General features: G+C 32.1%; 2 protein-coding genes and 1 pseudogene across 3 annotated transcripts; 1 reads left to right on the top strand and 2 right to left on the bottom strand.

Moving 5' to 3' along the window:
- Positions 1 to 436: 436 nt before the first annotated feature.
- LOC114416423 (galactinol--sucrose galactosyltransferase-like) lies at positions 437 to 6785 on the bottom strand. Its single transcript, XM_028381286.1, has 5 exons — positions 6007 to 6785; positions 4800 to 5392; positions 2409 to 2586; positions 1655 to 2022; positions 437 to 1083 (listed from the first exon to the last, which is right to left on the bottom strand). The coding sequence occupies exons 1-5, from the start codon at positions 6734 to 6736 to the stop codon at positions 520 to 522; spliced, it is 2433 nt and encodes an 810-aa protein (XP_028237087.1). The 5' UTR covers positions 6737 to 6785; the 3' UTR covers positions 437 to 519.
- Positions 6786 to 13320: 6535 nt separating this feature from the next.
- On the top strand, positions 13321 to 16106 carry LOC114416425 (annotated as a pseudogene). The gene is made up of 6 exons (XR_003667464.1): positions 13321 to 13655; positions 13745 to 13940; positions 14294 to 14566; positions 14846 to 15064; positions 15422 to 15640; positions 15785 to 16106. The product of XR_003667464.1 is annotated as an uncharacterized LOC114416425 (transcript).
- On the bottom strand, positions 15975 to 24030 carry LOC114416426 (FKBP12-interacting protein of 37 kDa-like). Its single transcript, XM_028381287.1, has 14 exons — positions 23747 to 24030; positions 23624 to 23663; positions 23469 to 23536; positions 23271 to 23335; positions 23133 to 23169; positions 22286 to 22373; positions 22094 to 22158; positions 21918 to 21995; positions 21263 to 21310; positions 18797 to 18850; positions 17926 to 18087; positions 17715 to 17784; positions 17483 to 17538; positions 15975 to 16346 (listed from the first exon to the last, which is right to left on the bottom strand). The coding sequence occupies exons 1-14, from the start codon at positions 23771 to 23773 to the stop codon at positions 16173 to 16175; spliced, it is 1032 nt and encodes a 343-aa protein (XP_028237088.1). The 5' UTR covers positions 23774 to 24030; the 3' UTR covers positions 15975 to 16172.
- Positions 24031 to 25682: the final 1652 nt, after the last annotated feature.

The raw sequence follows: 25682 nt of genomic DNA on the forward strand, positions 1-25682 counted from the left end.
ACTTATGGACAAAATTGTCTATACAAAACACTTATTTAGTGTTACAACTCTCACGTACGATTGTAGTGCAACTCAAATTCATTAAATGATCACTCTGGATCAACTTATTAGGCAACTCATGAATTTTAAATTTTAAGTCAATTTAAAAATGATATTTTAAAATAATAAAAAGTAAATGCTCACTGAAGAAGTCAGGCGATCTAACAAAAATGTGAAAATAAAAACACTAATGTTTAAAAATGAGGACTAAGATTTATAATTTATAAATAAAATAATTCACAAATGAGAGCTAAGTCTAGCATAAAAAGCTAATCTTCTCAAGACAAACCAAGGTATGAAAATGGAATTTAAATCTTTAGGAGAAAATATACACATATTTAATACCGAACCGTGACTTAAATAAAATCATCTTGGACAAAGAATACGCATGGGAAACTAAAACCTACAACAGAAAAATATGACTCTTATTACTTAAAAAGAGAGTCAAACATCATAGTATCCCAAATTCACCTTCAGGGATCAAAATAAAAACTCAACCATTGACAATTTTGAAGCACTAGGCCAGGGAACTTGCACTCTCAGCATTTTATCCTCATAATCAAATTTTACAACTACCCCATCTAGTTTGCAACTAACTGGTTTCTCTGATGCAAACACCTTCATCTCCCCACAACCCCTAACCCCAATTTTGACCACATCTATGTGGTTGTCAAACTCCATGGACTGAATGGCACCACCAGTGTTAAGCATGTTCACTAATCCAATTGGAGCAAATTGAATTAACTTTTTTGACAGCACAATCACTGGAGACACTGTCAATAGCTCAAAATTAAATGGCTCAAGTGAAACTTCCAATTTCTCTGATGCCTTCATGAGCTTTAGTTTGTGGTCCTTGAACAAATATACAGCAAACACATTCATCCCTTTTATGCATATTGGGCTTTTCCCATTGATCCATTCAATGTCTTGAGGACTCGCTAAGCATGTCACAGTTTGTGAAAATTCAGAGGCACTCTTGTTTCTCCTAGTTACGGGACACCACCCACCTCCTTGGCAATTAAATAGACCCAAAACACCTGTATACTGTAACAAAACAAATATAAAAAGGTTATTAATAATTCCAATGTCATTATGGTGTGACTAAAAAATTAATTGATCTGATATAATTGACAAATAAGCATGCTTCATAACATGAAAAAAAATATTAGAAGTTGCATGATCACTATTTTTTCATGGTTTCAACCAATTTTCACTCAAAACAATTAATAAAATTCAATAATAATAATTAACATTTGTCGATTAAAAATAAAATAAAATTTAATAAGATGTAAAGATACGAGGTTGGTTCAGTGGTGAAAGAAAGATGAAAGAAGAAGGAAAAATGAAAGGATATCAAATCTTCCAAACTGACATTTCTAACAAAACTAACATTTGCCAATTAAAAAAATAATCAATAGGGACAAAGATTGTTTGCAATCATGGTAGTTTAAAGTCTAGATCATGTAAGAATTTCTTCTTAAATATGTGATCAAAAGTTTAATTCCCAGCCGACCTCTTGAATTGTTTTTTTTCATCTCAGATGATTAGTCCCTAACACTGACAAAAAATTTACCGGATTAAAGAAAAAACTAATTTAAAAAAGAGGGTAGCTTACTTTGTTGAGATTCCAAATTTTGAGCATTGTCTTCCCATCATGTAAGGGGTCTTCAAACAAACAGTCTCGTGTGGGGAGTGCATAGTGTTGACAACGCAAAATCGTCCCATCAGGCAAAGCGAGGCTCTTGAGCAACTTGAAGTTGTGCTTTCCAACACAATCACTAACGTAAATTGGTCCACCAGAGATGGCCCTAGAGGCTGCATGGAATTCGGCACAAGGGTGAGTGGACTGGAACATGTCCCAATCCGGCTGAATAAAATTCCCCATCCACAAGCTGTTGTAGGCACAGTGCACCATGTGACACCCTTGGAGCCAATACGTGCCATTTGGATCTCCAGAGGGATCAGTGCACCAAAAATCATCTCCTGAATTTATGTATTGTTATGGGTTAGAAAATTTGATGGAGAATTCAGAAAATAGACAATGCATTGACACTAATTTTACTTTGTGTTCAATCTCAAACTATCGTATTTATTGACTTTTAATACAAATTTTTTAAAAGTTATGTCAAACATGATTTTTGATTAATTAGGTGTAAGACACATGATAATTAAACTCCAAAAAATTTGTGTATGTTAAAGTTTTGATGTTTTGGAAAGATCTATTAATATTTTTTTTTTCCGTGAGAATTAAAGACACTATTAAAAAATTTACAATAACTCAGAGATAATATTCAACCAATCAAGTTAAAATACTTTGACTACTAATGTTATTGTTTATTATAAGGGCTGCAATTTGGAATGATTATTACCTACGCGCCCAAGGGCTATGGCTTCGGTACCAAGGAGAAAGAAGTCATTACAATGCTCCATGCTCGCAATGACCCCATTGCCTTTGAAATGCTTCTTCACCGAAGCAGTGAGCGCTTTGTAATAAGCTTTGGCTAGCTCAACACGGCCACCGTATTCCTCGGATAGCATCTCGAGCAACTGCAAAAATGCAAATCACGAAATATTAAACTTGAAAATCATCTAAGTAATCATGGTTAATCAAGATCTATGTTTAGTTTAGTGTTTTGCTATAATAATAGAAATATTGAAAAATCCGTTGTGTATAGCCACCACTTGAGGCCAATTAATATGTAGAACTAGCTTTATAGAGTCTTGGGCTTCATAGCTGATTATGATCCAACTTGATTCTCAAACCCAACATTAAATTATTAGTAAATGGCATTTTTTTATAGTAAAATGATACCTCCAAGTATCAAACGAAGTTGGAAACCTCGTTGATACTTGTGAGTTGTAATATTAATTTAGCAAGATCCTCGTATACTCACCTGATGCGGTCCTACGAAGGATACAAGTGCCAAGGGAAGAGACACTTCTCAATCTCATGATAAATCATTTTTAGTTGAGAGAATTTGGCTTTCAAGTTTCAACCCTGCAATTATGACAACCGTAGTGTATATATGTAGATGGTTGGTCCTATTAGACTAACACTTAAATACAGAAAGAATATTGAACGTGCTGATGTTGCTAACCTAACGTCTATTATATTTTCAAAATAAGAAATGCTAACAATACTTACTCTTTTTCTTAACCATTTTTATTGAAATTTATTAAAAATCATCCATTTTGATGAGTTCTTCTCATTAAAATTACTAATTTCTAATAAATTTAAACAAATTATATAGAGTATTAAAGAAAATATCACTATGAGAACATGTAGTTTATTGCAAATATTTACATAATGAGAGCATCTAGTGTGTATTTAGTAACATGTAACCTTTTACAACAAAGTTCACTAACATATAGAAAACTGTATTTGTATTTATTTTTCTTAATCTAAATAATCTATAATTAATAATAAAGACAATGCGAAGTTTTTGGTTTTTACTTTTTTTAAAAAAATTAAATCATCTTTAACTATATATCATTTTATAAAGTTAATTGCACATTTGCACACTTCCATTTTTTTTCAACTTTTTCTCGTTCTTTTCCTTTTTCATTTTGTGTTTTATTTAAAAAAAAAAGAAGTTCTTTTTAGAAAGACGTGGATCTCTTTCCCCTAGTAATAATAATTTATATACTTATATAATATATTTATTTTTATATTATTTTTTATATATCTTTTAAAGACATTTTATTATTTATTAATTATTAGATCTTTCTTTCACTTTATCTCTTTTATTTTTATTTTTTCCTTTTGATTTTATATACCAAACAATAAGGCATATATCATTTTTCTAATTTAAAACTATTGGTATATATTATTATATTAAATATTAGAGATCTTTAACTTAGCAACTCTTTTTTTTTCTTTTTACACCACTTAAATAGATCTTACCATTATATGTCACAATTAAAGAAAAATTCTTTTGATGTAACCAAGAGATATCTAGGGTATTTTATTTGAGATCCAACTCATTTCTCTCCCACCGGGTTAACTCATTTCATTTTGTAATAAAGTAACATCTCTCGTTATGACTCTATACTCAAATTGAAAATTGAAACTCAAATCTTGATTAAGCCTCCCAAGTGTGCAAGTGTCAAATTACTTGTGTCAAACAAATTTTGGTCTAATTATTTACTTTATATAACTTAAGCAATATTCTCTCCAACCTAGGAAACGAATTATACAATAATTACATTTTAAAATTCATCAACATTATTTTTTATTAGTTTTTTAATCTAAATTTTTTAATTCATCAATACTATAAAAATTCTTAGTTTTTTTAATATACACCAATAAAGAAAATATTCACTTTCGGTTTACACACTTCACTGAATAATTTGCCTTTCAAATTTTTAAGCACCACATACAAATATTTGTAAATATGGCTTGCCGTGTACAAGTATCGTAGCAAACTAGAAAACAAGAATAAATGTAGCCAAAGACAACAAATTAAACTTACGAAGTAATTCTGATATACATAAACATGGCTAAGGTACTCTGTAGTCTGTAGTAACTAAACTGTAGTCAATTTGATCATCAATTATTTCTTAAATTCTTCCACAGGCATCTATAATCTATAACTATATGTATTACTAATCTATAAACACCAAATATTTTTATTTTTTTTGCTGAAGCCTATAAACACCATATTAAAATCAAAATCAAAATGAGTAATTTTCATCTAAATAAATTAAAAGCTTAGACAATACTGTCAAAAAGAAAACAAAAATGCAGAGTAGAGACTTACGTGTATAACGTCAACCTTAACACCGTCAATACCCGCAGATTCCAAACGGGAGTGGAGCCCCTCGTACAAAAGGTGAGCCAGGTGTGGTGGCACCAGTCCAACTCCGTTACTGACGATCTTATCCACCGCTAAATCCTTCATTGTCAATTTTAGTCCATTGGACAGCTTCGGAGTGACAACCTTAGCCTGGGGCATGCCCGGAACCTTGGGTCTGACCCCACCCCAATACCCACAAAGCGCGTGCCACACATACACCTGCTCCACACTCCTAAACTGTTCCTTCAAGTCCCTAACAAAGGCCCCCATACCCTTCTCAGAATCCTTTCCACTACAATACTGTCTGAACTTGTAATTTTCCTCCAACTTCACCAGCCTGCATGGCATTTGCTCCCCTGCAGAGGTTCGCTTCATACCCTCTTGGTCCGTTATGGGGTCCTCGTCGTGACAAATGGCTTGCCACCCGTCGTCGATTAGGACCATCCCTGGAGGGCACCCTCCCTCCACCAACCCTTTCACCCCTTCCCACACACCTGAGGGATGCACCTTCAAGTAAAACGCGTCCCATGTACACCAACCAAACTTGTCTATGATCACTGCAAAATAAAATAAATCAGTTTACAAAATAAATTTTTACTATTTTTTTTAAAAAAATCTCATTAAGATTAGTGAATATTGTGTTTTTAGTTTTTATATAATCTTATTTTTAGTTCCTAGAACTACTGCCTAATTTTTGCACCATTTTTTAAAAATTTAAGTTGCAAAGAGGAATTAAAAAGACGTTTTTTTATAAACTTTATGAACTAAATTAGACAGTATAAAAGAAAACTAAAAATAACATTCAACCAAAATAAAAAAAACTAAAAACATATTTAATCCTTAAAATTATAAATTACTCGTGTTTTAGGATTTAAATTTAAATTTATGTCAACCAAAAAAAGTTAGGATTCTCCTTTATTTATATACCCTATTTCTATTATATGACATAAACACACTCCCTCAAAGCTTGCAGGCCTGAATATAATTTGATAGCAATTCGATGCTTCTTATGAGTCAAATATAAGTAAAAAAAAGAGAGTGAAAAAATAGTTGAGAGATTCAATAAAAGTCTAAAATACCTCCTTATTATATGTATAAAAAAAAAAAAAAAACTCCAACAAAACAAAACAGTAGTAATTTTGGTGATGAATTTTTAGCGGCGAGTATATACCTGGCGCGGTTTTCTCCTCGAGAAGCTTGAAAGTCCCCAAATGCATCCTAACGACTTTAGTTGCTTCTCTAAGCAACTGATACGGGTCATGGCCAACGTGGACGTATAAGCAGCTCCCGAAGCTGGAGCCACAGACACGTGTCGAGCCGCTCTCCATGCAAACGTCCACGTAATCATCCAAACCGGGTTGCAGGGAGGCTCGGAACGAGGCTTGGAGGATCGGGAGAATCAACACAAAGGGGCGTCCGAGTTGGTCGTTTTTGTCGAGAAGCATCATCTGTGTCTCGTGCTCCAGTTCGTGTCCGTTGCTACCGACCCAGTGAGTGGTCCACCACACCTTAAACCGGAATATGCTCATGAATTTTATTCCTCTGAGCTTCCCCAGGGAAGCCACGTGTCGGCTTCTGGGCTCGTCCGCGTGGAAGCCCACGAAGCAACCTACGACGTCGTCGTCCTCGTTGTTCTTACTACTCTTGGCGTCGATGGGTGAAGGGGTGACTATTATGTTTTCGGGAACTTCCGTGAGAAAAGGGTGGCCGTTGGCGAGGAAATTTGATCCTTCTAGGGTTATGGACAAAGGCAAATTACCGTTGACAAGACCAAATGAATTTAGTTCCACAGTTTTGCTTATGCTTGGAGCCATGGGACTGAATTCAAGGATCTTGAAAGAAAGAGGTTTGGTGCTTAGGTTTGCTATGGTTTGGTTTTGCTGGGTAGGGTGTGGTGACATGGTGGGTTTATATAGAGAAGGAGAATTTATTTTTGTTTAATTGTGCCTAGTGCATTCTAGTTACAGCCAGAGCAAAGGGTATATGTGTCAAAGTCAAACTACCATGTACAATATGAGACTCATTTTTATCCCCCACAAATATTGTTTTATTCATATAGGCAGCAATTCAACCACTCTCATATACTTAAAAGCTCAAAGTTGAACCGACGACAGTAATAATTGTTGACTCAATTAGTGTAGTAATTTATGTTTTTTAATCCATTATTTAGAATTTAAATCAGGATAGATTTTTTAATATAAAATAAACCATAATAAAAAAAATCAAAGCTATATTAGTTACACGTGTCACACATTAAAGGTCAAATTATGCTTTAATTAATATTTAATAAAATATTTCATGAACTGCTATGAAAAAAATGATATTGGATGTACGTGATAGAAAAAATAAAGTACTAGCTAGATTGTATAATCTGACTAAAAATAATAGGCATTAGTTAAATTAAATATTCAGATAAGATTTGTTTGCATCATATGTAAATATAAAGATTTAGAGTAAATTTCATGTGTTGAATTTATTTAATTAAAAACTTAGACATGATATAAACAAATCTTATTTCTTAAATGCTTGATAATATGGAGTTTGTTTTGTTTTCAAGGGGTAGCTCTTTTTGGCCTTGCTTGGGGTCTTATATTTAATTAGTACTAATATGGTTTCGGTGGACACATTCGAGAGGAGACTTATTGCTTTATCCCTCGGCAATCAAGCCTTATCTATCTACGTAGAAGCCAGAAGGCACCGTTTGTCGTGTTTAGATATGCTAAGTATGTTTTCTTCAAGGACGATTCTTAGTTTGTTACACTCATTTCCTGCATATATATATATATAGAGAGAAACGGGGAAAATAAAAGATGCAATAAGTAAAGTGATGAAGAAAAATAATAAATATGTTAGTAAGGGTGATTTCATTCTTCATTAGTCTCTATTCTATCGATCCTATAATTTTTTTATTGAATATTTAATTTATAATAAATGAGATAAGTATTATTCCGTAAAAAAAATGTAAAAAAAAAAGTTGATTAAACATTTATTTCATGAAAAAACTATTATACAAGAGTTTGTTTATAAATTTAAATGTAAAGCATATTAAAATGAATACTAAAACATATTTTAATAGTCTTTTTGGTTCATCGAACAATAGTTTTATAATGGATAACCCGCACGGCAGCACTGTTTTGTCCCACTAGAAAACTCTAGAGATCTCTAGTTCCAGAAAAACTTCATAGTAAAAAGAAAGAAAGAAAACAAAACACAAAAGTGTAGTCATATCGAATGATTTATTCGTAAAAGGAAAAGAATCTTTTTAAAGTAGCTCTATTCTTAAATAAAAAGTAAAATGTATTTTGCTTTTAATTTAATATTTATCAGAACATTTTCTATTGAAAATTTAAGATAAATATTATTTTTTTAAAGATAAATATGATTTCATAAATGATCTATTTATATGAAAAAAAACATATGTTAAATGAGTTTGGACCATTAAATAAATTCAATACTCAGAGACATTGCTCTTTATTAGAGGATTCTTCAGGTTTTAAAAAAATATTTTCTCTCTGTATATAGTCTCATCTAAAACGATAATTTTATATATCTAACAACTCTGCAATGGTGTTTTTTTTTTTTTTTGTGATTTCTCTGACAATAGTGTGCGTTAATTTAGGAAATGATTCTTCATGTGTGGTTAAAATTAAGCTTGATGTATCCTTTGTGTTTAGATGTGGGGGGCTACTACTTGTAAATAAGTATGTACATGGTTTTGATTCAGTAGAGAAGATCGAACCAAACTGAATTAGAAAATAGTTCAACCGAATTGAATTATTTTTTTGGCTCGATGCACTATATTCTAAAATTCGAATCAAATTAGTTTGGGACAATTGAATTCAATTTTTCCTCTCTAAATTGAACCGAACTAGGAATGAGAAAAGGGTCATTACCTTTGGTTAGGCTTGTTCACAATTCAGTTCAACACAAAAAATCGAATTAAAGCCAATTGAAAAACAATTCTCCCTTAAACCAAACTGAATTGGAAAACAGTTTGCCCAAGTTTAACGGTTGGGAGTTACTATTGGCCTAATTGGCATCATGCAATTTATTCTGGCCTCCTATTAAGAAAATGAATTTTTGTTTATTTTTAAATTATTCTTTTCACATAATCATAATTTTATTAAATAAAATACATAACAAAATGATTTTGTTATTATACAATTTTTATAGATGCATCTTATTATAACGGACTTGTGATTCAATTATATATATATATATATATATATATATATATATATATATATATATATATATATATATATATATATTTCACTCAATTATAATAACGAAAATACAATTTTATTATATAACAAGGAGTGTGAAAAATTATACAATGAAAATATGTTTCTGCGATAGAAATATATTTTTGTTGGATAATTCTTTGTACTTTCTTTTTATACAATAAAAATGTGTTTCTATTAAGTATTTTTCACGAAAAATTAATTTCAGAATTAAGTGATTTTTTTTTTACTTGAAGTAATTTTGATAGAAATTATATTAATGACAACACACATTATCTTTTTTTAACAATAATCAAAAAATTTGTTACATAAATTATATTTTTATTTAAATTTAAATTAATGATTACATAAATTACTCTTTTTAATTGTAATTAAAATAATATCATGAATTGATTTAATTATGATTAATAAAGGTAATTATTATAATAATTAAATTGACTATATTTATAAATGATAACTTGTATTCAATTAATTTAATTTTAATTAAAAAAAGATGGAGTATTATTAAAAATGATAAATTATATCAAAATTAATTTGATTATTTTAAAAGGTAACTTACATTTATAATTAATAAAAAATGATAAAAAAATAACGGAAAGATAATTCTAGTTGTATTTTTTTGTTTAAAAGAATACACAACAGAAATACAATTTTATCGTGTGTTTCAACGAAGATCATAATAAAATATTTCTATTGTATATTTATTTTTTTGTTTTAAAAATATAAAATGAAAATGTAATTCCATATGTATCTCAACAAATATCATAACATCATCGATCATGTTTTTGTTGTATATTTAACCAGGAATAAGGAGAAGGAAGACACTCTAAGATAAAGGGTGAAAGAATGAGGGGTGAAATGTTTGAACTGAAAAACAAAATGATCTTTTTAGGATTTTTAAAATTTGACAAGGACTGAGAATAATTATGATAGGAACCAATAATAGTAGTCTTATTTGTTTCTTTAGTAAGGTGTGGAGTTAAAAATGGCCATGTATTTTTAACTCCTGATCCAATTTTGGTATTAAGAATCCTACTTGTAAAGACACCAACAATCAAATTAGCGATTAAGTAAATTATGAAATGAATACTTGCCTTTTATCCTCTTTTATTTTTCCTTTTCATCCTTGGTCTATAACTCATGGTAGTGTGAATAAATGGTGTGCCTACATTTTATCCTACAATATTTTTTAGAGTGTTCGGTACGAAAGAATTTTTTTCCGATAATTATGATTTTTAAGAATAATCAAAATTTATTTCGTTGGTAAAAAATATTTATATAAATCTCTTGAAAATCAAATAGCAAGTTATATTTTTACCAAAAATTGTAATTATTTACCAAATTAAATAATCTACTAAAAGAATTATATGGTTTTTTTCTCGTAGTAAAACTTTTTTTTAATTCGAAAAAGTTAGATTTTCACCAATATTAAACGAAAATTAGATGTAATTCAAGATTGAATAAATCAATATAAAAATAACTGTTCTTACTTCTGGATTCTTGTATTCTTGTGTTTTTCATTTGTTTTTTCTATAGGTACAAGTTCTTGAAAACCTTATTTTTCAAAAAAAAAAAATCTTTTTGAACTCATCATTGGACAATTGCTTTACAAACTTGTTTTATGAACTTCTTGCAAAATATTTTTTCGAAAAAGTTTTAACATCTAACTAATTAATAAACTATTTAACTTCTCTAATGTGTTTCATTTATTTACAAGAGTTCGACATCTTGGGTTGAATACCTATTAGTACATAGGAAATAAAGATCTTGAGAAGAAAACGATGAAAAATGATGGACAAGCAAACATCTTGAATTTATTAACATTTACAATAATTATCTTAAAATATATTTATATTTTTTTATTAGTTTTTAGTATAAAAAAATTACTTTGGTAGTGCGTAGCTATTAAGTTCAAAAAAATTATTTAATTAACTGACGGCGTAAACTGTAAATTCTTTATATCTATTTTTTTTTTTACACTCATAATACACGATTAAATTCCATACAATTATTGCTAGTAAAAAAAATATGATAATGGAGAAGAATTTTGTTTTATGGAATTTGGGAAAGGGAAATATTGGGCTGGGCCAAGAAGCATGATGGGAAATATTTGCTTTGTTTAGAAGATTCCAACGACAACAAGGGAGAGAGATTCAGCAATTGAATGAAGTTCAGAAAGAAACAGAACCCGTGGACGCAGATTCTGAGTATCGTCAAAATAGTGATTCTACATTTGTTTGAGATGAGAAATCACAACTTTACTTCCACGCCAGATTTTCCTTTCCCCCCATTTCGAAACATCTCACGGATGAATGAATGAATGATTATTCTGTTTGCTCTTATTCATTATTCAGTTTAACTTGTAATGCTTGATGGGGATGGAATGGGAATGGAATGTTCACCTCCCTTCTTTTTCTTTGATATGAGTATGGATGGAATGATTACTCTACATTATAGTATGGTGTGTTAGAAATTAGAATTGATCAAAAGAAAATATGTTGGAAAATAATTTCTGTTTTTTTTTATGAAATTAAATGGGAATTGCCGGATTGCGAAGGAACTATTTCTTTCCAACAACCCAATCAATCATGAGAATGACTTATCTAATTCCACACCCTCCAACCAAACAGATCCTTCCTTTGGTTTGCTCTGGGTTCGGATGTATGAGAATGACTACGAGCTATATGTGATAGTGTGCAGGAGTTATAAGGATGGTTAGGTGGCTGAAGGGAGAAGGAGAGAGGGAGAGGTCGTGGGTTGGAATCTCTCCTACTAACAAAAATTAACTACTTACATTGACCTTTAAAAAAAATATATGTGATAGTTTGTAGATTGCATGTAAATCATGAATATGTTAAAATGCTTGTTTTTTTTTAAAAAAAAAAAAAAACTTTGTAGCCACTAACTTTGTCTCCTCTCTTTATTTGTTGGGGAAAATGTATTTGACTTTGTGCAGTAGTGGATTCTACCATGACCCTAATGCTGGCTGGTACTATAGCAGCAAAGATGGTTGCAAATTTGAGGATGGGAATTATGTACTTTTAGGTTCCAATAAGGTAGGTTTGGACTTCTAACTAATCTATACTGCATTGATTTTTCAGAGCTTAACTCTTAAATCACTATCATCACATGTTGGAAACTTAAGTTTTGTTGCATTGCTATCTCAGGATGATAACGTAGAAACGTATCCGTGCGACGAAACTACAACAGAAAATCCTCAACAAATATATGATGGTAACAATGATGAGGATCACCCTTCCTTCCTTGAAAGTAAATATGGAACTCACCAACAGGCAGGAACCCTGGTTGATGAAGCACCTGCTAGTGAGTAATATTAACCTCTTAACTGTATTTGCATTAATTCCCGATGACCATGCTATCAAAAATAGTCTTGTCAACAATATTACAGTACGATGATGATAGGAAACAACAACTTGTAGCAAGGGACAGGGGGTTGCTGTCAAGTAAGGGTGAAAATGAGTCAAGTCAAGACAAGTTTTATTAAATTTAATTTCGATTTGAGTTGAATAAGTAAGGCTTGAGTTTGACTCATTACCTGTCATAAGTTCTTTTTAAAGTTCGGCTCGGCTTACATAAGAGTCTGACTTGACCCACGAGCCTATTTAAAAACTTGCTTAAAGACGTCTTTGATTAATTAATTATTTTAAAACCTAATAAAATATTAACTAAAAAAAACTTATAAAATTTAGTATAAGTAATGTACAAATCCAAAAATAATTGGATAAACAAAATCATATTGAATTCAAGACGTTAAAACACAAAGCATATCAAAAGAAAATAAAAAAAAATATATAATATTAAAAAATGTATGGATTAAGTCCTCAGCCCCAACCTCAAAGTTTACAAATATATTTTAAGTCCAAGTCCATAAATGAAATAAAATAAAATCTGGAAAAAATAAGATAAGATTGAATGAAATAAAATCTAGACGAAATAAAATCTGGATAAAATAAAATTTAGATGAAATAAAATATAAGATTTGATAGAATAAAGTTATTATTATTATTATTATTATTATTATTAGTTAAACACGTCAGCTTATCAACCTTAACAAACTTTTTTTATAGTTTGAGCTTAATCTTTTTAAATAAAAAGACTTTTTAAAAAATTTGAGTTTAACCTTTATAGTAAACAAGCCGTGCCGAACCTTAATGGCAAGTGCTGCCTTGTCATGTCCCCCAATATTTACACTTTATTTGTATTAATGTAATACGCAATTGATTTTCTACTACTTTTGGAGCTTCAACGTTTTGCTGTTTCAGAGATGCAGCAGTAGGTAATATGAGTAACTTCAGTTATCCAAGCGGCTGTCTTTGTAATAGATGCCACAAATTCCTTGAGTAGTCCAACTTGTGAAAACCCTCCACCACCGTCAGAATGGTATCCACCTTACACATCCTTATTCCATTGATGATCTTTACCTTCAAAGTTAACCCATGTAAATTAGTCATCGATCTTTACTTATCTGGCTACAAGAACGTAGAAGTTAGTGAAGCTGATGCAGTGACAGTGCCATTTGAGACAGATGATAGATATAACTCATTAGCAGCTGATGGTTTGTATTTTGTACACAACATCTATAGTTTTTGTTTTGATGTGATATCTTATACAGCTCCTAAATGAATTTGTTTTCTGAATGTATAGCTTACAGCAAAACTTATGAAGTGGAAGGCGAGTGGATCCCAGAACCAGGGGATGAAAATGGCTTAGCTGATGATATTAGAAGCACTGTGGATGAAGGTATACCTTACAGCAACACTTATGAACTGGAAGAAGGTGAGTGGATCCCAGACATGGAGGACGAATATGGCATAGCTGATAGAAGTTTCCATAGATGAAGGTATTACCACTGATTTGCATGTTTGTCTGCTTCATATGTATTAATCAGACAGCTTGTGTCCATAAATAACGATTTAGGTCTATATACTCTATACACTTATAAATTGTGTTTTGTAGAAAAATCATTATGATGCACACCTTGAATATAGTGCCAGAATCAATGTAATGTTTCCTTAAAAGCCCAAATAATCTAACACGGGCTTGTTTCCCTGTCTGTTTTAATTCTGCAATTATTTGCTTTGAGATTCCTGTTTCCTGCTTTTCTTTCTCTGCATGGACATTATCATACGTTTCCATACCATTTATGAAATTGCATGCCACTTTTATTAATATACTTGATGTATACCTTTACAGCTATCTTGTTGGATGAAGAGAAATGGCGAGCTCAATATGGTCAAGTTGCTGAATCAGGGAAAGATCTGGTTTCGGAGGTTCCAGTTGTGGACTTGTGGGATTGGGAAATGGTTACGGGATCCAAAAGAGATGGAAAAGATAAGGTGGCAAGGTTGGTTGGTAGACTGGCGAAACCATCTGCAAAACAACTTCCATCTATCCCTTCTAGAGGAGGGAAATTAAGATCTGCTCCCATCTGTGAAGCACATCTCGATCTGGTACGAGTTAAAACAGGTTTGCATTTTACTCTCGTTTTTGTTAGTAAATGTCTTTTTCCATGTCATGAGATGTAGCTATTATGAAGTGATACTAGAGAGATGTAAGCATATGTAATTTAAAAAATTTCATGCTTGTATGTTGTATGTCTTTCCCATAGAACCTGTCGTAAATTTCATTTTGAAATCATGGATGAGTAAGTTTTAAAATGAAGCAGTGTTGGGATTTTCAGAAAAATTGTAGTGCTAGAAGTACTCCCCGGACTGAATATGGCTGCTTGTCATGTTCTTTTATCAGGACGAGTGTACAGATTGCGAAATCCTAGCGCAAAATGTGACTTCATTATCAACTTATGATTCTTCGAATCCAACAGAACATTGGGATTTTCCCCAGCTATCACCTTATAGAAAAATCACACATCACTCTAAGTCCAGCGAAAGCTCTGCTTCAGCTTCGGTTGAAACCCTTATTGAGAAGGATTTGTCTGCATCGACAAGTCAGCTCTCTGCATCTAAGGTGTGTATTCTGATTTAGAAATCAAACAAGTTGCTGCATTTTCTTCATATATTATAATAAATGGATATCCAACTTCTTGAGAAACCACATAGAATGATAGAAGTTCGTAGATATCTATAGTAACTGACTGCTTAGGCTTATTAAATTTTCGTTACTCGTAACTGCATGAAAAGTGATTACTTCAATCAGAGTTGCCGGTTAGGGAAGTTGAAAGAATATAACAATATGGAGAAGGATTCTAAGCTTGTATTTCTCTTCTACACATGATCAACCTTTTTATAGAATAATTGACTACACATAAGGATATCTCCAGAATCTGTTGGTCTTCAACAACTCATTTGCTGTTTCCTCTAGCAGAAAATAAAACATCAATACAGAGATAGGACTGCTGAAAGAAGAATATCGCACGGTGGCTTTGGCATGGGTCCAGGACAGAAGAATCTGCCGGACATTTATAATACACCATCTTCACCTGTTGATGATTGTCTACAAGAAGCTACGGCAGAGGCCTTGGAGGTGTCATTTGGAGCAGGTAGTTGTGCCAGAAAACTTCTAAAAAGCATGGGTTGGAAGGAGGTATCTTAGTTTCTTTTCATCAAATTATTCCTTTTTGTTTTAATTGAAATTTCTTAAGAATTGTTAATATAATTTCAACTCCTAGCACATTTATTTTTACAAGAAATTATCATTATATAATAATCGTTTCATATCAATGTACAGGGGGAAGGGCTTGGTGGAACCTATTCAACCAGTTGGAAACGTTGGTACTTCTGGTTTGGGATGGTCTCGTTGAACTTGGCAGTGGCGTCACATTGCCAAATTGGTCTACCACGTTCGGATAATTGTCAATTTTTTAACGCATTCATACAGAGAAAACCATGCTCAATAGTCAATACAGTACGCAAGTACACGCTATCCAACCATGCTCATGAGTTGTATTAAAAAGTAGCTCCATCTGGACTATACTGCAGAAGCATAATCGTTCCTCATAAATATCCACAGTTTCGCAAAAACAATTAATACAATATACAACAGTAAAAGACATTAAAAAGAGGGAAAAAATGAATAAATTGTTTACTACAAGACAAAACAAAAAATTAATTTCAAATTAGTTAGCAGCCTCCCCGGCTATCGTCTCATTATTGTCATTTCCATCCTCCAAGTTCTTCTGTTGAAGCTTATGTTTTAGTCTTTGATCCTCCAAGTTTTTCTGTTGAAGCTCATGTTTTAGTCTTTGGATCTCCCGATCCCTATCTTCTAATTTCTCTTGTAACATAAGAACCTGCAATTAAATCCATTTTAGGTTGGATTCTCAAATATCAATTTGCATGTATCTGCTAAGAAAACTACTGTTTATTCTTGGTTTTAAATTTAAAATACCACGTTCGGATAATTGTCAATTTTTTAACGCATTCATACAGAAAACCATGCTCTAGGGGGCAATGTTAGTTTCAGAAAATGCGGTATTGAATTGGCACCTATGAAGCCCAGACAATGACAATAAAATTTAAACGAACTGAGCTAAACAAAAATTAAGATATAATAAATTTTTATGGAAAAAACACGTACGCAGAGAGAGAGAAACATTTACGCAAGATTCATATTTATAATTGAATTACAATATTTTGATATATATCATGTGTTAATATTTGAATCTCTAAGTCACTCAATTTCCTAAAAAACATTTCAAAGTAAAATCTTCCATGAACAAGTACAAAGAGATTAAAATCTACACAATATTCGTATTTCAAATGTATAATTTAAGATTTACAATTTGTTAATTTGTAAGCCACTCAATTTCCTAAATAAATATGTCCAGTAAAATCTTCCATAAGTACCCAAAAAACCCAAGAAATGGTAGTCTGAGCTTTAAAAAAAAAAACTACCATTACACACACAGCACCAAAATGATACAGAACCAAATGATATCAGTGATAAGATGGTATAAAAAGTTTGCTTGAGTCGGATATAAACAGATTCTAAGTATACAAAAAGTTTCCATTTCAAATCAGCTCTCCATTTCTATCAATCAAAGGACTTACATGTCATAAAAATTTCAACATAAATACTAATTTATCTTTTCTTTTACATAGTAATAAAAAAATATCATCCTCTCAAAATTTTATATTCAAAACTCTATACTTAAGGAAAATATATAAACAGTTTCTAGAAACTTGTGGTAGAGTTTTTTAATCTGTAAAATCATTTAAAGTCATATCAGCAGTCATTTATTTTAGTCAGCCTTTTTCCCAACACAATAGTCGAGTTCCTTAAATGTTTTCACCTGAGTTGCAGGATCCGCAAACAAAAAAAAAATCACCATCTGTTTCTAATGACCCATGAGGCATTTTTATAACAGAACATGAACAGAAATCTTTAAATAACAAAAAAAATAGTAAAGGAGAAAGAAGTGAACACCATTTCATTGGATCTCTCCACATCATTTGTCAGTCCTTCCATGTGCTTCTGCAACCCTGTAGTCAATATCAACAACTAGTGTTTAAATAAGTTGCTAATGTATAAAGGTCTATAGATAATGCACTTATATGAATCTAAAAGAAAGGTGAAACTGCAGTTACTGAGTAGCTGGTGTAAATCAAGGGATTAAAGAGGCAGAACAACATTAAAAGAATTCCATTCAACTACAAACCTTCAAATTGACTTCTAAGTTGTGAATTTTGGGACTTCTGCAATGCAAGTTTCATCCCTAATTCATGCATCTGCATACCAAGAGGGAAATAAAAAAGGAAAATGAAGACAAATGAGGGGTTGCATGCAAGTGTAACATTACTTCCTGTTACTAATACAACACAAATAAGGGGAAAAGTGACAATTAGAGGCATAAGCAAAGATGGAAGTACCTTCCCCTCAGAAGCTTGATTTCCAATCTCCTCATTTTCCTCTTGCAGGGTTCTACATTTAGCCATCAGCATCTTCCCCATCTTGCTTTGGGGAGTAAAACTTACAGCGGCAATGTTATCTTGCAACTCCTTTACTTTTTTATCCTTTTCCTCAACTAAGTTCTATTATCAGATGAGAAATCTTGTAAGAACTAATAATAAGGGGCAACCATGAATGCAAATAAAATGTCCCATAACAACTGAAAGAAATTGTTAATATACGTAGGAAGTGAGGATATGTGATGTATATGAAAGAAAAGAAACATGTAACTAAAACAAGTATCTTGTGCCAAAAGAAAACACAATCAAGACAACATGTACGAGCTCGGCTATAAGCATCTGTATAATGAGCCAAACACATCTCAGAAGGAAGCCAGCTCTGGATTCGTCTCTGAAATTTGCCTAACATGCCATCTGAAAATCACATTTATAACCACCCTCTACCATCAAAGTTATCCCCCACTTTACCTCATGTTACAAGAACTGTCTGGCATCACATACCCATAGCACAAAGCTTGGCTATCCTTTTCCATCTTGTGTTAATTCTGTTTCATTTCATTTTGTGACCTCTAAAATACAAAAATATCTTACTCTTACCCCAGTGAACAAGGGATGCAACTGCTATTATGTGAGAACACTGTTCATCAAACACAGTAACATGTTTCTTCACTATATCTCTTGGTAAAAAACCTGAGTAGACTACTTGGACTAACTGACCTTTTCCTATTGCCACATGAGTTATCACACTCAATTTTTCACACCTCCGTGTGTCTGACAGAGAAGGAGATTAAACTTTATTCAATAAAAGTAAGCATCAAGTTGAATAACAAACCTTTAAACGTGTGAACTCTTCATGAACAGCTGGATCTAGTAACAACCTCCTAGACTGAAAATTATATTCCAAAGGATATCAAGGCATTATCATTATGAGGAGAACCAAAAGAACAAAAATAGAATACAAGATACAACCAACTTGATGGGAAGTTGTACAGCAGGACTAACTTTCAACAAACATGTGAGATGATATAAACAAAGACGCCACAAACATAAAAATAGCACCTAACCATGCTGTGAAAGTACAGAGGTACCACTATAAGGACAAAAATTCATTACCATTCCTTATTTGTCAATGTTTAGTGAAGTTGTAAACATATAAGGTGGCCCTGGACCACCAGTGATCCTACATTGATAGCCATTGGATATGAATATATGATCATGCAAAAAAATTATATTACAATAATACAGTAACCTATTATACAGAGTGGACCATTGGTGGTCCAAAACTCAAGTGGACCACCCAATATTGACCTGAAGAAGTAATATCCCGACATCTTCTATCCCTAGAGTCAATACATAGGTACAATGGTACATGCTACAATGAATTAAATTAAAGTAAGAAGAAAAACACTAGCATGTTCAATGATGTTAATGGTGGAGTATGGCACATTAGCACAGGGCAACACCAACGAGATAAGAGCCCCACTGTTGTGATGTGGGTGTTTATTGCCCTTGGTAGCACATTTTCTGCTGTGTGCAGCGTCCATGACATGAAAAACTTGTAAAATGCAGAAATCTTGTTTCTAAAGGTTTATTGTTTGAAGCATCATACCTACCTACCTGCTCAGTGTTTTAGATTTAAAATTGGAGGACACCTATAAAATTTCATAGTTTGTCAACCCTGATGAGGGTGGGTAAAAGCACCCCCCTCAACTTGGGAAAAATTGTAAATGGATATTACAAGTTTTTATGTTTTTCTCTGATCTCATGGTGAATAATATCCCTGAAAAAATAGTTTTTTAACTGAGCCTAATGGCGTTGTGTAATCCATGTAATTGACCTACCAAGTGGCATAATGCTATTGTTATTTACTCATAATCTTGAACCTATTATGCCTAAACGCATGATATTTGACATAAAAAAAAAATCTTCACGCATTAGTACTTTTACTTGAGGGCTTGCCCCAATAAATTTAAGATCTTGAACCCATTAAATTCAAATTTTGATAATTTATAATAAAAAAAATATCATGAGGTTTTCTTCTTTTCTGAAGGGAGATCTTATAATAAATAATATTCTTGAAGCTTTGGTTTCGAACTGTGCCAAATGGCATCACATGATTCATGTAGCCCACATCACCTAGTGGGATAAAACTTTGTTGGTGGTGGTGTTGATGTTTTATACATTTCTGTTATATAAATGTGAATGTGTGTGTTGATATCCAAATTTGTACAGGTTCATAGCATTGAAAAGAAAAAGGAAAAATAGAAAAATAACAAGATTCAATATTTTAAAAAATGAACAAAAGTGATAAATCATATGGAATTTGATCTAATGGATACAAAAGGATGTTAATCTGCTCAATTTTTATCAACATGTGGAGCTATACAAGGATTTTAAAATTTGAGTGTTATTGGATCAAAGTAATGGTGATAAGGTATTAAATCCAAGGAAGAAAAGATGGTAATCTATTTAATTTATATCAACAGTGAAGATTGTCTATAAAAGAATTCAGATTTTCAAAAGAGAGATAAAATGAAGAACATATGAAAGTCGATAAAAGGATACGGACACTAGAAAGAAGAAGGAATAGGGGGAGCTGCAAGCTTCAAAAAACAAGAGTTCCAAAAAAAGGGAGAGAGATTTTCCCCAACATTAACAATGAGTAAATGGTTCAACAATTTCAAAATATAAAATCATGCAGAGTTTAACTGTAACTTGTCAGTTATGTAATTTTTTAAATTATATATTAAATTTATATGATTTTAATATGTATACATTTATCTTCATATTATAATAATTTTTGTCAATTTTTTTTTATTAAATTGGCCCCACTAATCTAAGGTCCTAGATCAGCCACTAGTAGACATGGACATTTTGAATTGATTTTATAATTACTATAATATTATAATTAAAAAAAAAAACTGTCAAATATTGCATCTAGCCTAACGATGGTGAATATATTAGGAATGTCATCATCGTTGGTAAGGTAGAAAAAAATACAACATTTTCCTTACATATGCTGAAGTTTTAAACAAGTCAATTAGGTTATAAACAATATGAAAATAATCAAATAAATGATGCAGTAGTTCATCACCCATGCTCTTTAATACTAATTACATGTACATATATTCTAAGCTAGATGCAGTACAAGCAAGTGAGAAAGGAATCAAGAGCAATCTGTACAATGCCTCAAAAGAAGCTGGAAAACCAGTGGGGTTCTAAGATAAATGCGTAAAGAAGAACCATCAGCAAAAAATTGATTCCATAGATCCACTTAAACCTCATGTTATAAACTCACCTGCATTGATGGTGGCTTGAGTTGCACTTTCAGATCTCGCACAGCAGACTGGAGAAGTTTACAGACAAACATAAACAAAAAAGAAAAATTAATAATAACAAAAGTAAAAAGAACAACAGCAAACAAAAACAATAGACTAGGAAGTATGTTCATCTCTAGTGATTGAGCAGCCAACAGCATATTGATAGGATGGAGATGGCCACGCAGTTGAAAATTATTAAGCGACCATTTATTAGGTGTACCCAAACACGCTACAATTGAACAGAATAAAAGAGAGGTAAATTCCTACTGAAATGTCCAATTTGACCACAATAAATGTTTTCCAACTCCCGACTAGGTCAATAAGAGATATAACATTCAAGACTACAAAACTTACAGCACCTTCATTTGAAGAGCATTGCAGGTGTAAAGCGGAATATAGTGAAACCTCATACAGACAATTATTTGATGTTCTTTGTTGTTAGATGTAAATGATAAAGGGTGAGAGAAAGAAAGACTGAACTTCACATTTCTTCCTACTCCCTTCATAATATACTTTCTTGAAGAAGAAAGATAGAATTTACTGAGGTGGTCATGGTTGATGCCGAAAAGAAACACATACATACAAATTATGCTAATGCAATAACAGACAAGAGCCTTATTTTGAGGTAATTACCTTCAACTCTGCTATCTCTTGTTCTCGTTTTGCAAATGTTACAATGAACGCAGCTTCCTTTTTCTTTGCCTTTTCAAGCTGATATCCAATAGGAAAATGATAAAGGATCAATGCAACCAGATCAATGGATGATGAATTATTTTCAAAGGAAAAAAATGGGAAATTAGATTCTAAACCTGCTCTCTTAAAGACTCTTCAGAGAATTTCAAGGTCTGAAGATAATTAATCAACATCTTGGGCTCTAGAAAGAAAAAAAGATTAAATAGTTGTTTAGGCATACATTTAGAACACAAAATAATTGTAAAAATATTTAGTTCTTGAACAATTAATGCAGTATATGTCACTTGTAAAACACAGTACAAGCAAACCTGGAGTGATCCCAGCAGATATGGACGGCTCATTTTTAAGTGTAGAATGCCAACTCTGAATCTCAGATTTTGCAGCCTCAAGTTCATTCTGGAAAATGCAATGATCTGGTCAATGTTTAGAAGCAAGGAAAAAGTACAACTAAACCTATGATATGAGAATATGACTATCATATGTGGAAATTTGTACAAAAAGCAAGACAACTGATAGCACCAATGATATTCCTATTGAGTTCAGTATATTATGCAATGAAAATAGGCAATACAAGAAGAAAGGGCTAAGCTCCCAAGCAAGAGAAACTCTGAGCTCCATTTACAATTCAAATAAAAGCCCCTATCCCCAATATTCCATTATTCCCCTATATAATAGATTTTACTATCTTCTCTCTCCCGCAACTAACTTTTCCCTCCCATTCCACTTCTTGCCTAAGGCGAGAGTTAATGTCTGGGTGTTTGGGCCTTCGGGTGCACACCTTAATAGGCTTCTCTGTATTGGGCCACTGGTTGAGACCAATAGAACTTGGGTTCCTATCAACAAACCTCAAATCTAAGTTTCTAACAGATTAGAGTGAGCTATGAAAATGGAGGATTGAAGGGAATGCTGCAAGAACATTTGGATCCTAATCATTACCATCCAAACATTATATATGAACATCAAAGCCTTTTCATTGCAAATCATTCATGAATCCAAGTCTTAAATCATATCAATTATAACTAAAGTTCCCTTACTTCAATAACAAAAGTTCAGTTTCTTTCATAAAGAAAAACTCAAAATGATAAAGAAAAACGAAAAAGATACCAGTAACAGAACTAGGGAGCAAACAATGTCAATTCTTTAAAGAAAACGTACTTGGTATGTCGCAAGTGTTTCCTTACAGTTCTGGAGACTGCAAAAATACAAAGTTGAAGCAAATATTTTAGACTCAAATAATTTACTGCAATCTCGGCAAAGTACAATATATCCCACATCATCTATATTGTGAAATACCTCTCACGAAGTGACAAGATCATTCCTGTTGTTACACCAGAAGCTTCTTCAGCCTTTGTTTTAGACTGCAACACAATAACATCATTCAAGCTATCTATCTAACTTTCCTCAATCTAAACACTTCTTAAACAACCTCAATCTAAAAAATTGAAGGAAAACAAAACACATTACACAATAATCTGCACCTAAATACATTACCTTCTTCGGTGCAAAAGGATCGTTGTCATAATCCTCATCGTCGTAATCAGGAGATGACCTCTTATTACCTAAACTTCCGAGCAAACGAAACAAGCAAACTCAACACAACAAGAAGTCAAACTCAAACAGCGTTTGGCGACAAAATAAATCAAAACCTGAATGCCTTCCGCCAAATCCGTCACCGAAATCGAAGTCCTGCGTTAGGCAGAAGCGAAACGGAGGTTAAGGAAAATTGCGAGAGCGAAGGAGAGGAAATGGCGAGGGATATTGGCACTTACATCGTCGAAATGAGTAGGGGAAGCCATGAGGTTGAAGAAACCCTAGAGAGGAAGCAGCGCGAATATGCAACACGGTTTATCTGCGAAGGAAGGTAAAGTGGAAGAGTAGTAGAAGCGCAATGACGTGCTCGTTCATTAACCTTTTCGAGTTCGTAAGCGATCTCTGATCAGTGATTCAGTGCTGAACGGAGATGCAGCGAGTACGTGATTTTTGGTGCAGCTTCATCCTCTTAGAAGCCTACACACTATGAAAATTACACATCCCATATTTGATATGGGCAAAACTTATAAACAGTAACTTATGTAGCGTTTGTGCTGTTTTCCTATAATAACATTGGACTATTTTTTTCACATAAGTTAAGTGAGCGGCAAACCAAGTTTTTTTTTTTTGGTAAATATATTTTCTCTTTCCTTTTTTTTTCAATATACATTATTTTACAATTTAATTTTTAATATATACTATTTAGAATTTTCTCTCTTCTTTTTTGTTTTTTTAATGTAAAATATTATAAAATATAAATTTTATATTATATAATTTTTGTAATTGATTTTAAAATTACTTATTTATTAAATTAAATTTTATAATTTTGTTTTTTATTTTTTAAAAGAAAAAATATATAGATAAATAAAAAATAATTGGATAAAATTAGAGTATAATTTTTCAGTTACTTTATATGTACTTTTGTAGCTAAATTTATGTGTTGTTAATATTTCTTTTGTTATGTTCGTTAATTAAAAAAATATAAAAATTAGTTAGTAGTATTAAACTAATTTAAAAAACACAGTAAAAATATAATTGATACATCTATCTTATACAATAGACATAAAATTTCAAAGAATAGTAACTGTTATATTAAAAATATATTTAAAAATATTTATTTAGCAGTTATTTTTTGTTTAAGTGATAAAAATTGATATTTTTATTATTTATGGCTTACAAATATGAAAAGAAAAAGATTAAAATATCCAAAAGACACACGACATTTACCGGTGTCATCATTGGTTGAGAAGACGTATTTCAAAATCGTACAACTTTTTGCTATTAGAGGTCAACAAACTCAGGCAATGATCAACTCCGACTCCTGAAGTCGTGATGCAATGAATAACGGTCAACAAGAATCTAATACACACATTGTACATGAATTCGACAGACACAATCACACTTCTGTTATAACAGAGACTCAATCCCCACTTCAAACACCTAGACTACCTAGAAGGTTTAGAGTAATGTTACAATACCAAAAGTATGATTGTGGTGAATATCAAGCTAAACACTTACCATGTTCTCATGTCATGGCTGCTTGTAGATCTGTCAATGTTGATCTCATGAACTATGTGTCAATGCTATTCACTTTACAATACATTTTGCACGTCCACAATAACTCCTTTGATTTACTGCCACCCGAATCAATGTGACAAGAATATGAACGAGATCAATGGGGTCCTAATCCAAGGAGAAAGAGGACTGCAAAGGGTCGTCCCGTTTCAACTCGCATTCCGATTAAGATGGACGAAGAAGAAAGTAAAAAAAATATGTGGAATTTGTCGACAATATGATCATAACAGAAACAATTGTCCTAAAATATCTCCATCTTAAATTTTTCCATATACCATTCCATATACTCCGATGTATGTGTCACTATTCCTTCAACCCATTGTCTAATCAAAACATCATTGTGTTTGTTTTTCCATATATTAATTCACTCTGCATGATATTTCATCCAATCACTATAATGATTGCCTTGCATGCCAATTTGGTGAAGTCGATCAAGATTCATGAGATCAACAAGGATATCTTATTTTAGTCCAAATTGTAGTTTGACCCGATTTGTTTGATGTCATTCTACAATCAGAAAACAAATAATTACAATACATGTATACCAAATCTCTCTGTCTTTGTATGCATGTCTCGGTAGGTGTTCTTCAAATCCTCTAT

The sequence above is a fragment of the Glycine soja genome, chromosome 6 (assembly GCF_004193775.1).
Source record: "Glycine soja cultivar W05 chromosome 6, ASM419377v2, whole genome shotgun sequence".
NCBI lineage: Eukaryota > Viridiplantae > Streptophyta > Magnoliopsida > Fabales > Fabaceae > Glycine > Glycine soja.